This window comes from Dipodomys spectabilis, unplaced genomic scaffold (genome assembly GCF_019054845.1).
Source record: "Dipodomys spectabilis isolate Male_0828 unplaced genomic scaffold, ASM1905484v1 ptg000436l, whole genome shotgun sequence".
NCBI lineage: Eukaryota > Metazoa > Chordata > Mammalia > Rodentia > Heteromyidae > Dipodomys > Dipodomys spectabilis.
The window spans coordinates 8,402,839-8,417,499 of record NW_024871113.1 but is presented as its reverse complement, the minus strand read 5'-3'; the positions used below and the strand labels follow the sequence as shown (position 1 = coordinate 8,417,499).

Genomic DNA, 14,661 nt, shown 5'->3' with positions numbered 1-14,661 from the left:
TTCTGAACTTGGGTTAATATGGGAAATAAGGCTTAAAAACAGATCAGTAGCAAGAAAAGTATCAAAAAAGTATCAAAAAGTAGGCAAAGGAGGACCAGGCATGGTGGTACATGCCTGGAACACCATTTACTCAGAAGGTAGAGACAAGAAGATCATGATTTGAGGCCAGCCTTGCAAAAAGTCAGCTGCCCTTGTCTCAAAGACAAGTTTGGTAGTCTGAGCTGCTTGGAGATAGAGGTGGGGAGACTGGTTTGGGGATAGCTAGGGGAAAAATTTAGTGAGAGCACAGATCAACAAATAAGCTCGATGTGGTGGAGCATACCTGTGATTCTAGATAAATGTGCAGAATGAAATAGGAGAATTACTGTCTGAGCCTGGTCCTGAGCTAAAACACAAAACCTATTAAAAAATAAAACTAAGCAAAAGGGCTGGGGATATGGATCCACTGGCAAAGCACATGCTTACTAAGAATGAGGCCCCAAGTTCAAACCCTAGTACTCCCAAAAATACAAAGAGAAGAAGAAAAGCTCAACAATTGCAAATTGTCTGGCATACAGTTGCGTTGTCAGGGTGGCTGGGGGAAAGGGGCTAAAATACAACTTACGCTTCTCAGACCAAAGTATGAATTCCAAAAAAGGCCTTGGCTTTATTCTCCCACCCCCATAACTCCCAAGAATTATGGGCACTCAATGGCTGTTAATTACGGAACCCTAAGTGCCATGGCTGTAAGTGTACTGTTATTTCTTGAACCCTATAAATTCCCATTGTTATCTCTAAACCTCAGTGTATGACCTCTATTTTCTCAGGAAACTGCAATTTTTTTTTTTTTTTATCCAACCTTAACCTATGTGACTTCTCCAAATTTGCGTCTCCCTCTCCAACCTAAACTTGTCTATTTGGACCTGCATCCTGTTACCTAGCTCCTATGACCTTCTTCCAACTCTAGACTACTGATGTCCTATGTCTATATCCCCCTTCCCCAACTTAAAACTCCTTGAACACTGGAAAATTTGGAGCAGGGGCCCATATCTTTGGAGTGGCATGCTCCTCTGCGCTCACTGGCATCAAGCAAAATGGAGTTACTCCTACTAGTCCAAATGCTTTACTTGGTATCACACCAGTCTTTTATTTTTGGTAACAGCAAGAGTGAAAAACTGGTAGGTGGGAGCTAGGAAGGTGGCTCAGTGCTTGCCGTGCATGCATGAGGTCCTGGGTTTGATTCCTCAGCACCACATAAGCAGAAAAAGCAAGAAATGGTGTTGTGGCTCAAGTGGTAGAGTGCTAGCCTTGAGCTGAAGAGCTGAGAGACAGCACCTAGGCCCAGAGTACAGGCTCCATGACCAAGAAAAAAAAAACCTGATAGATGTATTAAGTGTGATATTTTGTGTGTGCCAGTCCCAGGACTTGAAGTGAAGGCTTGAGTGCTGTCCCTGAGCTTTTTTGCTCAAGGCGTGTACTCTACCATGGCTCTACTTCTGATTTCTGTCTCCCTTCCTTCCTTCCTTCCTTCCTTCCTTCCTTCCTTCCTTCCTTCCTTCCTTCCTTCCTTCCTTCCTTCCTTCCTTCCTTCCTCTCTCTCTCTCTCTCTCCTCTCTCTCCTTCCTTTCTTTTGCATTGGTACTGGGGCTTGAACTCAGGGATTCATGTTCTTGTTTAGCTTTTTCTACTCAAAGGCTGGTGTTCTACCACTTGAGCCACACCTCTACTTTTGGCATTTTGCTAGTTAATTGGGAATAAAAGTCTTGAGAATTTGTCTCCTATGAGATGGCTTCAAACCTTGATCCTCAGATCTCATCCTCTTGAGTATCTAGAATTCCAGGTATGCAGTTCTGTGCTCTTATGATGGCCTTATTAGGGTGCATATACAGTAACCTTATTGTGAGCTGAGGATCACCATACAGGTCAAAGAATCAAGTGCAGAAACTTAAAGAACTATTTGTACCCATGATCATGACAGTCAAGAGGGAGAAGCAACCATTAATTGATGAGAGGATAAACATAATGTATTATATATATATATATATATGTATATGTATGTGTGTATTGATTGCATACAATATTATTCTGACATATGCTACAACCTGAATGGATGAATGGACCTTGAAGACATTATATGAATGTAAATAAACCAGTAACAAAATGACAATGTATGATTGCAGTTATAGATGTACTCAGACTAGTCCAGTTCATGGGGATAGAAAGTGGAATTTGCTGTTTGGGGTTGGGGAAGGGGGAGTTGGGGAGGGAGAATGGGCAGTAGTGTTTAGTGGTTGCTGAGTTTCAGTTTTGCAGACGCAACAGTCTGGAGGTAGAGGGTGGTGATGGCTGCACAGTCATGTTGATGTAGTTATGTTGATGCCTTTCAACCATATATTGATTGATAGATGGGAAACTTTACGTTAAGCGAATTTTGCCCAATTAAAATCATTATAAAAGAAATGAAGTGGTGAAAGTAACTTAAGTCTTACAATTGTGACAGCTCCTTCAGATCCTTAAATAGATGTGGCGGAAGACTTTCAATCTTATTACTTCCTAAATCCCTAGGGAAGTAAGTGCAAACATGTCATATATTTTCTAAAGACTTTTCAGTTCCCTAGAAAACCATTATATAACTCTTTAATAATGTCACCAACTGCCAAAAAAAGTTTTTTTAAGAACTAAATTATTTAACTATTAAGAATTAAACTAATTAAAATTAAATAAAAATATTAAATCCAAGGTTAAATACTTTATGTCATTTAATCTGGTTTTATGAGGTATTTTAGATTAATATGTGTATTTCTTCCTTCCCCTTCCTTCTTCCTCTTTGTCTCTTCCTCTCCTTTTTTTCTTTTCTGGTGCTGGTACTAGGGCTTGAACTTTGGGCTTTGAGATTTCCCTTGGTTTTCATTACACTAGGCTGGTGATGCTCCACCACTTGAGCCACAACTCTACTTCCAGATTTTTGCTGGTTAATTGGAGATAAGAATATCACAGACTTACTTTTCTTCTTGGGCAGGCTTACAACCCTGATCTACAGATCTCAGCCTCCTGAATAGTTAGGATTACAGGTATAAGCCATCAGCCCCTGGTGGTGATCATGTCCATTTGTGTTAGAGTAAGAATCTAATTTGGTTGTAGCTATTGAGCCTTTGTGATTATCTCCAAAGAATATCCTCATTTGGTATTACTGTGTGAATGCCCAGTGTCCTGTATAATTTATTATATCCAAGTTCATTTTTTTTTGTCTTTTACTATCCAATGTGTTTACGTGTAGAGTTATAGGCACATTCTAGTTCCACAAATGAGGGAAACCACTAGACACTATGTTGAAAGTGAGCTATACAACTTGTGGGAGAGGGGGGTTAGGAAGAAAAAATTGAGAGAGAGCGAGGGAAGGGCGACATTGTTCAAAAACAAATGTACTCATAACCTGTCTTATGTAACTGTAACCCCTGTATACATCACCTTTACAATTATAATAAAAAACGTAAAAAAAGAATATAGTTGGGAGCTTTTATCTCTTGGTTGGGTTTATTATGATGATGAATTGGAAGTGTATGATTTCAAGTACAAATTTCTTAGCCTAGATGCACAGGTTTTCTGTGCTACCCTTGTGGGTAGATACTTTGTGTATCATCACAGACATGTGGAGACTCTGCCTAACAAAATATTTGCTCAGTTGCAAGAATGTTTCTGATGACAGCACCTCTCATAGTAGCTTTGACAATGACAGATCTCATGAGAAAGTCCTCAGATTCTTGTATATAAGCAAAACTTTTAATAAACTTGAATCTTCAGGGTGATCAAGAAATGTGAGAGCCTATTTTTCTTACTTATTGATAAGCCCTACTAGTCACTACTGAGATAGGTAGAAGAATAGACATATTTGTTACCTGGCTGGATAGTTTATAAAACAAGAGATAGGGGATTTGAGGATGAAGGTCAGGATGATTTTTATTAGGTTTTAACACTAAAACTAAGTGGCCAAAAGGACCTGAAAAATATCATCATTGGTCGGGTGCTGGTGGCTCATGCCTATAATCCTAGCTACTCAGGAGGCTGGGATCTGAGGATTATGGTTCAAAGTTAGCCCAGGAAGGAAAGTCTGTGAGACTTATCTCTAATTAACCACCAGAAAACCAGAAGTGGTGCTGTGGCTCAAGTGGTAGCGCATTCACCTTGAGCTGAAGAGCTCAGAGATAGCACCCAGGCCCAGAGTTCAAGCCCCACAACTGACAAAAATCATTGTCTTTACTATGAATGCCTTCTATTTTGTACTATCATGTACATGTTATTGGTGAATTGGCTATGATATGGAATGTTGTACTTTGTACTTGGACAATCAAAGTGACTTTGTAAAACTGTACCTCTTTCATAAAATCTTTCAATAATTTACTGTTGCCTAGATGACAGAATCAAAACTGTTTAACTTGACATAAAACACTAACTATGTAAAGATATGATGGGTAGTATTTCTGAACTTGCTTTCTACTGCTGTCTAGTCATGGTAACTTTTCCCATGACTTGAGGGCACCGGTAGCTGTCATCTGTGCTTCTGCATGGGGCTTCCTCTTGCTGGTCATGTCTACTCTCTGCTTCCCTCTTGACTTTTTTTTTTTTTTTTTTTTGAGGTTGTGGGGCCTGAACTCTGGGCCTGGGCGCTGTCCTTCAGCTCTTCAGCTCAAGGCTAGCACTCTACCACTTGAGCCACAGTGCCACTTCCAGCTTTTTCTGCTTATGTGGTGCTGAGGAATCGAACCCAGGGCCTCATGCATGCAAGGCAAACACCCTACCACTGAGCCACCTTCCCAGTCCCCCTCCTGACTTCTTATTCATCTTTAAAGACAGGACGGTGGTGTTGGCTCCTCTGTGGAGCCACTATTACTAGAAGGGTAGCTTCTCCTTTCTGTTCTCCCATGCACACCTCTTGTACACTTCAGCAAGGTCACATAACACTCATGACACATACAGTGTCATGTTCTAACTGTACACATGTGCCTTTTTTAGAAAAACACAGCCCTCTGAAGACAAGAACTCTATCCAATGCTTTGCTGACTCTAGGACTATTTTTATACATCTCCAATTAGAAGACTATTCACAGGCAGTGTCTATCTGCTTCATATTGAGGAAAAAGTGTGGCATGATTCTGGTTTCTTGAATAGGAAGTCAAGTAACATTGATCAGATTATAACCATGTTTTACAATTTCCTTGCAGCAGGATTCGTGTAATGAGATAGCTTTGGCCTACTTTTAAGTGACATGTGAAAGGTCTATTTTCTCAACTCCAATTTAGGACAGTTGACTAAACTTAATTGGACTCAAGGTCCGTTTCTGAATGGAAACATTCAGAACATTCCTTATCAACTCAAGTAGTCAACTTAGTATTATTGCTATAATATTACTATATTATTTTATAGTTTTGAGGACTGAATCCAGTGCCCACATTCTAGGGTAGCACTCTACCACTGAGTTATACTTCAGCCTCTGGGTAACTGAATTTAAAAGCAAAAATAGACAAGTGTGGTAGCGCATGCCTATCATCTCACCACTTGGGAGGCTGAGGCAGAAAGATTATACATTCAAGGCCAAGTTGGGTTATATAGCTAGGTCACATCTCCAAACCAAAACAGTACAAATGAAAGCAAGCACAAGTTTATGGTTATGGGAACCACTAAAAATCCTTTGTGACAAGTGTATCTTGATTGTTGCCCAGGCTATTGGTGTAAATAATCCAGAGGGCAATTTGTACTCCACTTGTCTTCCAAAGTCAGAGTTTAGATCTAGAAGCATTCACTGAACAACACCCCCTCCTGGAGAACATGCCATTTTTGTGTTTATTTACGTGTGAGTCTTTTTTCAGGCAAGTGTTTAATGTGGGACTAGGCAGGCTTTAGGCAGGATTTACTGGCCCTGGGTGTACTCCCTGCCCCTTTTATTGTTCTTTCCTTTCCCTTTGGGCCTGGCTCACCACTGGTTATGGTCTGGAAAGTTTTTGTTTCATGGACTGTACCTGATTGCTCCCATGGAGATGATAAGCTGGAGGAATCATCCTTTGATGTTTAGGTCGTGACCTCAAGTTGGCCAACTTGTATTTTAATGATTAGATGATATTTTAATGGTGAGGTGGATCATGTAGATTCATCTCTCTATTAGTGAGAGCAATTTCTGTGCACTGATGATGATATGATTTGACGGCCACACATTAGCAGTTCTTACAACTGAGCCCTGGTTCTAATTTCTTTGACATTTTGTGAGTGATTGGTAATGCTTTGTGAGTTTTAATTTTTATTGGCAGTACTGGGATTTCAACTTAGGGCCTTGTGCTTGCTAGAAAAGTACTTTATTACTTGACCCAGTTCTATATACATATACATATACATATACATATATATATATATATGTAATTGTAAAGATACTGTAGAAGGGTTATAGTTACATGAGTAAGGTAATGAGTAAATTTCCTATTGTGCATTGTTACCCCTCCTTTGTTTTTCCCCTACTATCCCTTCCCTCCCCACCTCCCCAGCTCCTCCCTCTCCCCCCCCCCCAGTTGTAAAGTTCATTTTCAAGTAGTGTCTTGTACATCTCATTGTTACAATGAGTCAACCTGTAGCCTTGTTTCAGCATTTTGTTATTTCCCTTCCCCTCCCCAAATTAGAAAAATGTATATACAAGATGCAGGGCATCGAAGTCAAATACAGTGAATACAGGGGTCATACCATGGGGGAAGAACATACAAAAGAAACAAAAAAGTCACATAGTATATTAAAACAACAGCAACAAAAATAAAACCTCTTGTGTTCCTGTCTTGTTTATTTCCCTTAGCATCATCTTATATGGTCATATGTAGATAGCTTTGTATCTTTTCTGCTGGTCTAATAAGATTATCCTAGATGTATACTACTTTTTGCAAATAAGGAAAACCAGGGGACCATGTTTCTTTGGTTGACCCAGTTCTTACTGAAAAGTATGTCAAGCCAATCATTACATTAAAAAATTGGATTTTCAAGGCTGGGAAGGTGGCTCAGTGGTACAGTGCTTGCCTTGCATGCATGAGGCTCTGAGTTCAATTCCTAACACCTCATAAGCAGAAAAAGCCAGAAGTGGTGCTGTGGCTTAAGTGGTAGAGTGCTAGCCTTGAGCTGAAGAGCTGAGGAACAGTGCCCAGGCCCAGAGTTCAGGCCTTATGACCAATGAAAAAAAATTGGAGGGGCTAGGAAGGTGGCTCAGTGGTAGAGCACTTGCCTTTGCATGCCTGAGGCCCTGGGTTCGATTCCTCAGCACCACATAAGCAAAAAGAAAAAAGCCAGAAGTGGCACTGTGGCTCAAGTGGTAGAGTGCTAGCCTTGAGCTGAAGAGCTGAGGGACAGCGCCCAGGCCCAGAGTTCAGGCCCCATGACCGGAACCCCCCCCCCAAAAAAAAAATTGGATTTTCAATGGTTTGTTCACTGCTATTTTGGAGCAGAATATAGAACTTTTTTTTCTAATAATGTTCTGCTGGCACATCTGTTCTATTTATTTCTGAACATAGGTAAGTAAGGGAGTAATGTGTCATATTTCTATGATTCTAATTGAATTCTTTAATTGTTTTCTGTACTGGGGTTTAAACTCAGGTTCTTTTGCTTGCTTGTTAGGTTGGTGCTCTACCAGTTGAGTCACACCCCTAGTATAGCTTTTTGCTGATTAATTGGGGATGGAGTCTTGAGGGCTTTTCTGCCCAAGTTGGTTTCCATTCCAACTACAAATCCTTCAGGACTCATCATGTTAGGATTACAGATATGAGCCACTGGTGCTCAGCTTCCGTTCTTTTTTTTTTTTTTTGTCGGTCTTGGGCCTTGAACTCTGGGCCTTAGCGCTGTCCCTCAGCTCTTCAGCTCAAGGCTAGCGCCTTACCACTTGAGCTATAGCACCACTTCCGGTTTTCTGGCGGTTTATTGGAGATAAGAGTTTCACGGAGTTTCCTGCCCGGGCTGGCTTTGAACCGCGATCCTCAGATCTCAGCCTCCTGAGTAGCTAGGATTACAGGCATGAGCCACCTGCGCCCGGCTTCAGCTTGCATTCTTTAGTTTTTTTTTTTTTTTTGTTGTTGTTGTTGTCAGTTGTGAGGCTTGAACTCAGGGTCTGGGCACCGTCACTGAGCTCTTTTTGTTCAAGGCTAGTGCTCTACCGCTTTGAACCACAGCATCAATTCTGGTTTTCTGGTTGTTAATTGGAGATAAGAGTTTCAGGCTTTCTGCCTGCTTGGACTGGCTTTGAACTGTGATTCTTGAATCTCAGTCTCCTGAGTAGCTAGGATGAGTAGCTAGGATTCCAGGTGTGAGCCAGCAGTGCCCGGCTTATTTAGTTTTTTATACAAAAGTTTAAATAAATAGTTCAGCCTAGATAATTGTCAGAACATGTAGATGTCTCCACTCTCCAAATCCTTTCCAGAAAATTGATGCTAACAATTACCTGAGGTGTATATATTTCATTGTTTCATGTCTATCATCTATTTAATTCAATGTGCTCAGTCCATAAGGCTTCCACTCATTTTAGAATTGTTTTAATACACTTGGAATTGATATTCAAGAAGAGACATAATATAATAGCTAGTGTTAATTTATTTCTTGCTTCTATTATTATACATTAGGGATGTGACCTATCACATCATGTGGATCCTGGTTTCAGCAACAACAAAATGTTGACTTTAAGTTGTGTGGTCCTCTGGGAAACATGAAGACCATCTTTTTGTACCTTTGGAGCAATAGAATAGAGCGGTATAGGATATTATTTACTACTTTTACCCTGACTTTATTTTCTCTGGAGCTATGGTCCCTTTATTCCAGTTGTTTCAAGCGTTTATTTCATTTATCTTGTGTTTATTTTTGTAAACTACCTGAATTCTTTTGTGACCTAAGGTAAATATAAATAATGTTTGAAAGAGGATATTAATACTTATTAAATATATAAACACCTATAACAAATATAAAATAAACAATAGAAACAAAATTCCCAACGATATATATTTAGTCAAACTTACAGTTCATCTAGTTTCTGGAGGTGTGCAAAAGTATTTTCATTTAGGTTGTTAATTTTATTTTTCCTCATTACCCTGCAAGTAAAAAGAAAAGGCAACTAGCACTTGAATTACTAAGAGATTAACAGCCTGCAAAGGCAAAAATAATTAATATAGAATGTATTTTCACATCAAGATATTTTGAAAGAAAATGATGGATTATCCAATTCAATTATTAATTTTTTTGGAAAAGAATCTTGCTATGTAACCCAGGTAGCCTCAAACCTACAATCTTTCTGCCTCAGTCTCCGGAGTATAGGATTCATAGGTATGTTCTATCATACCTAGCTTCAAGTAAATTTTATTCTCAAATTTTGTAAATCTTTTAATGACAGTAGAAATAAAACACAAGTAAAGTGTGTTTGTATGTGTGTGTATCCTGGGACTTGAACTCAGGGTCTAGTGTAATCACTCAAATTTTATGCTTATAACTAGTACTCCACCACTGGAGCCCTACCTAAAGTTCTAGCTTTTTGCTGTTTAATTGGAAATAAAAGTATTCTGGATTTATCTGCCCAAAATGGGCTTTGCACGGTGGTCCTCAGATCTAAGTTTTCTCAGTAGCTCGGATCACAGGAATGGGCCATCACTGCCTGGCTACAATTCAAAAAGAGCTCTGAAAAGGATACAGGGAAACAATACAGATTTAATATCTTCCCACCAAGAGTATAAAGAACATGTAGACTATGTGTTTACTCTGCAAATCATGCCTGTTTATCACAGTTCCCCTTGTGTCACAGCACTTTTACCCATGTGGTAGTTGATGGGATTTAGAGTAGAGCTGGCTAAGAAAGAAAGAGCTAAGCTGGACAATTCAGAAGAGTCTTTATTTTGGGGATATCGAGTCAGACTGTAGCTCCTGACAGCGTTTTTTTTTTTTTTTTTTTACCTGTGGTGATGAAGATTGAACCCAGGGCCTCACACATGGGAAATACACACTTTATCACGAAAGCACACTGACAGCTAATTGGTAGTTCACTTCAGCAAGAAGCTCATGTTATCAGCATAAAGAATAAACTCAGGAAATTTTCAGAGAGTTTCCAATTTTTTGAACATTGTGTGTAATATGTCTTCAACTTGAACTGGTCCCATCCTTAAGTGTTTAAGTTCTCCTAGAAGTCCAAACCATTACCACATTCTCCTAGTACCTCATATGGAAAAAATGCAAACATCTGCCAGGAGGAGACTCACAAACTTCTTCATACAGAAGTTTTGTTAAAAATAAATGCATTTATTGCATGGGACTTATATTTCTTTGGGCTTGGCTTACTTCACTTAATATAATTTTTCCAAGTCTTTCCATTTCCTAACAAATGGGGCGATATCATTCTTTCTGATGGAGGTATAGAATTCCAGTGTATATGTATGTGTATACATACACACACGCACACACACACACACACATTTTCTTGATCCATTCAGCTACTGAGGGCCATCTGGGTTGGTTCCATATCTTAGCTATGGTAAATAATGCTGTGATAAACATAGTTGTGCTAGTAGCTTTAGTATAGCCTTAAGTCTAGGACAAGCAGAAAAGGTCAAAGGCTATGTATATATGACCATATAAGATAATATTAAGTGAAATGAACCTCAAGATAGGGACACAACTAGTTTTTTTCTTTCTTGCTATTGTTTTTAATATATTTAAAATGTACTATGTGATTTTTTTTTGTTTCTTTTGTATGTTCTTCCCCCATGGTATAACAAACATTTGCCACAATCTGTGTGTGTGTGTGTGTGTGTGTGTGTGTGTGTGTGTGTGTGTGTGTGTGAGTACCTTGATGTGCTGGGTATTTTGAACTGAGAGACACAAAAAGGACTTACAAGAATGATCTCTCTCCCCTTCTGCTCATTTTTCTCCCTCAAGGGAACCTATAGAAACAAAAACCATTCTGCCCAGAACCATCCATGAAATCTGTGAATGAGGCAACTTTCCTTGTCTGACAATAAACCATAAGACACTCCAGGAAGGAGCCTGCCCCAAATCAGAGAGGAAGGAATGTCACATCTGTAGAACAAAAAGCATCTGAACAAGTTTTTCCTCTCTTATTACCATAGGCCATAGGTTAAGATCCTATCCCATTGGATTTCTACATGGCTGTCCAGCCTTCATAGAACCTAAGCATAAAAATATACAATTTCCGCCAGGTGCCGGTGGCTCGTGCCTGTAATCCTAGCTACTCAGGAGGCTGAGGTCTGAGGATTGTGGTTTCAAAGCCAGCCCTTATCTCCAATAAATCACCAGAAAACCAGAAATGGTGTTGTAGCTCAAGTGGTAGAGTGCTAGCCTTGAGCTGAAGAGATGAAGGATAGCACTCAGGCCCAGAGTTCAAGCCCCATGACCGACAAAAAAATACGTAAATAAAAATACAATTTCCCTGGGTCTTTTGCTCTTTATTTCCACATAGGTATTCTACCACTTGAGCCACACCCTCCAGTACCTGGTCTTCATTTCTGAATCTTCTGTGCCACTTACATTGAACAAATCAATATATGCTTTTCTCTTGTTGACCTATGTTTTGCTGTAGGAGTGTTGGCCATAATGTGTACCATGGGTGAGAAAATGAATCATATATTTCTACTCCTACACATACTTAGGCAGCCTTCTATCCACATAAAACATGCATTTGTCCTGGAAGTAGATAGGATATTACATCAAATGAATAAAGTATTACTTACAAAACAGTTAAATTACTGCAGGAATTAAAAGTCAAATTTCTTAAAGTATGGATATGGTTGCCTTCAAAATCCCTAGAACATAAAAATAAAACATGATCAAGATAAATTGTAATCACAGACAGAAATAAATTGGCTAAGAATTATTTGCCATCTAGTAAAATAGCTTTGCTTCACATTGTTAACTTTTTATATAAGACTCATTCATACCTGTACTCACATACGCATGCACACCTTGGCCCTCTACACACACATTCCTCCTTGAGTTCTTTTACTGTGTGCTGCTGTGTCACCAAGTCTGGTCTGTGTATCAATATTTATCAAAACTAAGCTGGGCCCCTGTGGCTCATGCCTGTAATCCTAGCTACTCTCAGGAGGCTGAAGGCAGGGTAGGAAAATTCATGAGTCTCTTATGTCCAATTAACCACCAAAAAGCTGGAAGAGGAACTTGTGACTCAAGTGGTAAACCTCAGAGACAGCACCCAAGCCCTGAGTTCAAGCCTCAGGACGAGCACACACACACACACACACACACACACACACACACACACACACTCTCTCTCTCTCTCTCACACACACACACACACACACACACACACACACACACACATATACACACAATGTTTTATTCATCATCATCATGAAGGAAACAAACCTAGAGCTTCACTCATGCTGGGCAAGGGCTCCATCATTCAGGCATACCCTGCTCAAATTGTGATTTCCTTCTTTCTTTCATTTTATAAGTATCTCCATGGTGAAAGTTTTTTTTTAATTTTATTTGTGAACATACTGTACAGAGGGGTTACAATTACATGGGCAGGATAATGCATACATTTCTTACCAAGCATTGCAGCCTCCTCCTTTGTTTACCCTTCACCCCCTCCCAGCCTCCCCCTCCCCGCCTCTCTCCTCCCCCGCACCCAATCCTTCCCCTCTTCCCCCCCCCCCCCCCCCCCCCCCCCCCCCCCCCGACATTGTAAAGCTCGTTTTTGACATGACAATTTGTACTTCTCATTGTTGCAACAGGTCCATCCATGGTGAAAGTTTTTAGAGAAGTTAGCTGAGGTTTAGGGGCATGTTGCAGTTTTCAAAAGTAAAAGCTGACCCTTCAACCTCAATATATGTCAACATTTAATTTATTGGTTTCTGTGTAGCATAATGCTATTCAGGAACACCTGTGACTCAATGCAGACGAACAAGTGTGGCATAGCACTAAAGTATGTGAGGAAACCTGGGTAGCATTCACAGCAATGCTGCTGTGTAAGAAACCGAAGGCCTTTCCTATTCATTGTTCACATACCTTTCTTTGTTTCTATGGTTTTTGCTAGAGCTTAGGTGAGCCTTCATCTTCAATTTTTCTAGATAAGGAAGGAAAAGAAAGGAGCTACCTCTTTCTTTTTAGTAACAATTTCCTGAAATTCCACACATTCTACTGGATAGGTGACAGATGAGACAGCATTGTTTTGGGGCTGCATTTAAAATAGACCATGAGAAAGAAAAGCACATCTAGAAGACTTGGACATCCTGGATTGGAGAACAGAGAAATAGAGTAAATTGATGAGAAGGGTATATTTACATCAATGAGGAACAACATATGGGAAGTGAGGCTCTAGTATATATTAGGGTTTCTTTGTTGCATCTGAATTAATAATCTATTTGAAAGACATGAATAGACCATTTCAAATTGAAGCCACACTTTTCTAGCAATCTATAGTATCCAGACAATAAGCATTCTATTAGCATAATATGTAACAAAGTTTGTGTACTATATCTAGACTTTTTTTTAGATTCCACAGCACTCTTCTAAAGAAAATTTTTTATTATTCTACCAAAGTGGCAGCAAAGCACTGGAAGCACTAGTTCTTTGGTCTTAGGTTTGTCCCAGGTTTTTGGCCTCTGACTGTTGTGAACCATAAACTATTTTCTTCTAATATTTTATGGTTAGCCAGTACCACAATTGTACCACCAGGTGGCAGTGTTCTCCTAAGCATCAGAAAAATGCTAAAAAGTTTTGCTGCATATGCCATTTTGCTATTAAGTTGACAAAAAAACCAAAGCACCCCAAACTACTTGCACAAAACAGTAAAGGGCACAGACTAAGACACAAATTAGAGACTTTGATTAAATCAACAATTTTCTTTGAGTTGTAAACACAAATATCTGGTTTATAAAGTACCTATTAATCAAACCAACCACCACTACCATGACAAAAAGAGTAACAAAAGATAATGACTTCTTTCTCTCCAACTCCAAGCTTTTAGAAAAACAAGTTTTTTCTTCTTATTATGAATCTAGACCACTACTTTTCCTACTCTGAGCCAACCATTTTATTTTTCCACATATGGCAGAACTATATGCAAATGAAAATTTCATCTTTAATTTGGAAGAAAAAAAAATCACACAAAAAAACAAACTCTCCAGTAATCTTGTCTGTTTCCCCTCAACTTTCTATCTCATCTCCCAATGACAATCTAAAACCTGGAACTTTTTAGCTGTGTTTTTCTCTCATACCTTTTAATATATCTGGCTCCCATTTCCAGAGAAAATTGAGATAACAGAGGAGAGAAAGCCTCTGACTTCTGCTCATCTATGTGCTTAGCTGTCTGTAGATGCTTGTCTCCTCTTCCTCCTGAGCTTGCTCAAGGTTAACACTCTACCACTTTGAGCCATAGCTCCACTTCTGGTTTTCAGATGGTTCATTGGAGGTAAGAGTCTCAGAGACTTTTCTGGGCTGGCTTTGTACCATGACCCTCAGATCTCAGCCTTCTGAGTAGCTACGATTGTAGGCATGAACCATTGGTGCATGGTCATGCTGAGCCTTTCCTCTTTGTTTTTTTTAAAGTTTTTTAATTGAACCAGTAATGAGCTGGGGAGGTTACAATTACATAGGTAAAACAATAAGTACATTTGTTTTTAGTCATCTTTATCTTCCACTTACCTCTCCCTAT

General features: G+C 39.5%; 1 protein-coding gene across 1 annotated transcript in view; it reads right to left on the bottom strand.

Moving 5' to 3' along the window:
• Rxfp1 (relaxin family peptide receptor 1) overlaps positions 1-14,661 on the bottom strand; it is an 88,900-nt gene that overhangs the window by 16,635 nt on the left and 57,604 nt on the right. The window contains exons 9-11 of the mRNA XM_042668401.1: positions 11,717-11,788; positions 9,002-9,073; positions 2,469-2,540 (exon numbers count right to left, since the gene is read on the bottom strand). Of these exons, the coding sequence (XP_042524335.1) occupies positions 2,469-2,540; positions 9,002-9,073; positions 11,717-11,788 (216 nt within the window). The remainder of the gene's footprint in view (positions 1-2,468; positions 2,541-9,001; positions 9,074-11,716; positions 11,789-14,661) is intronic.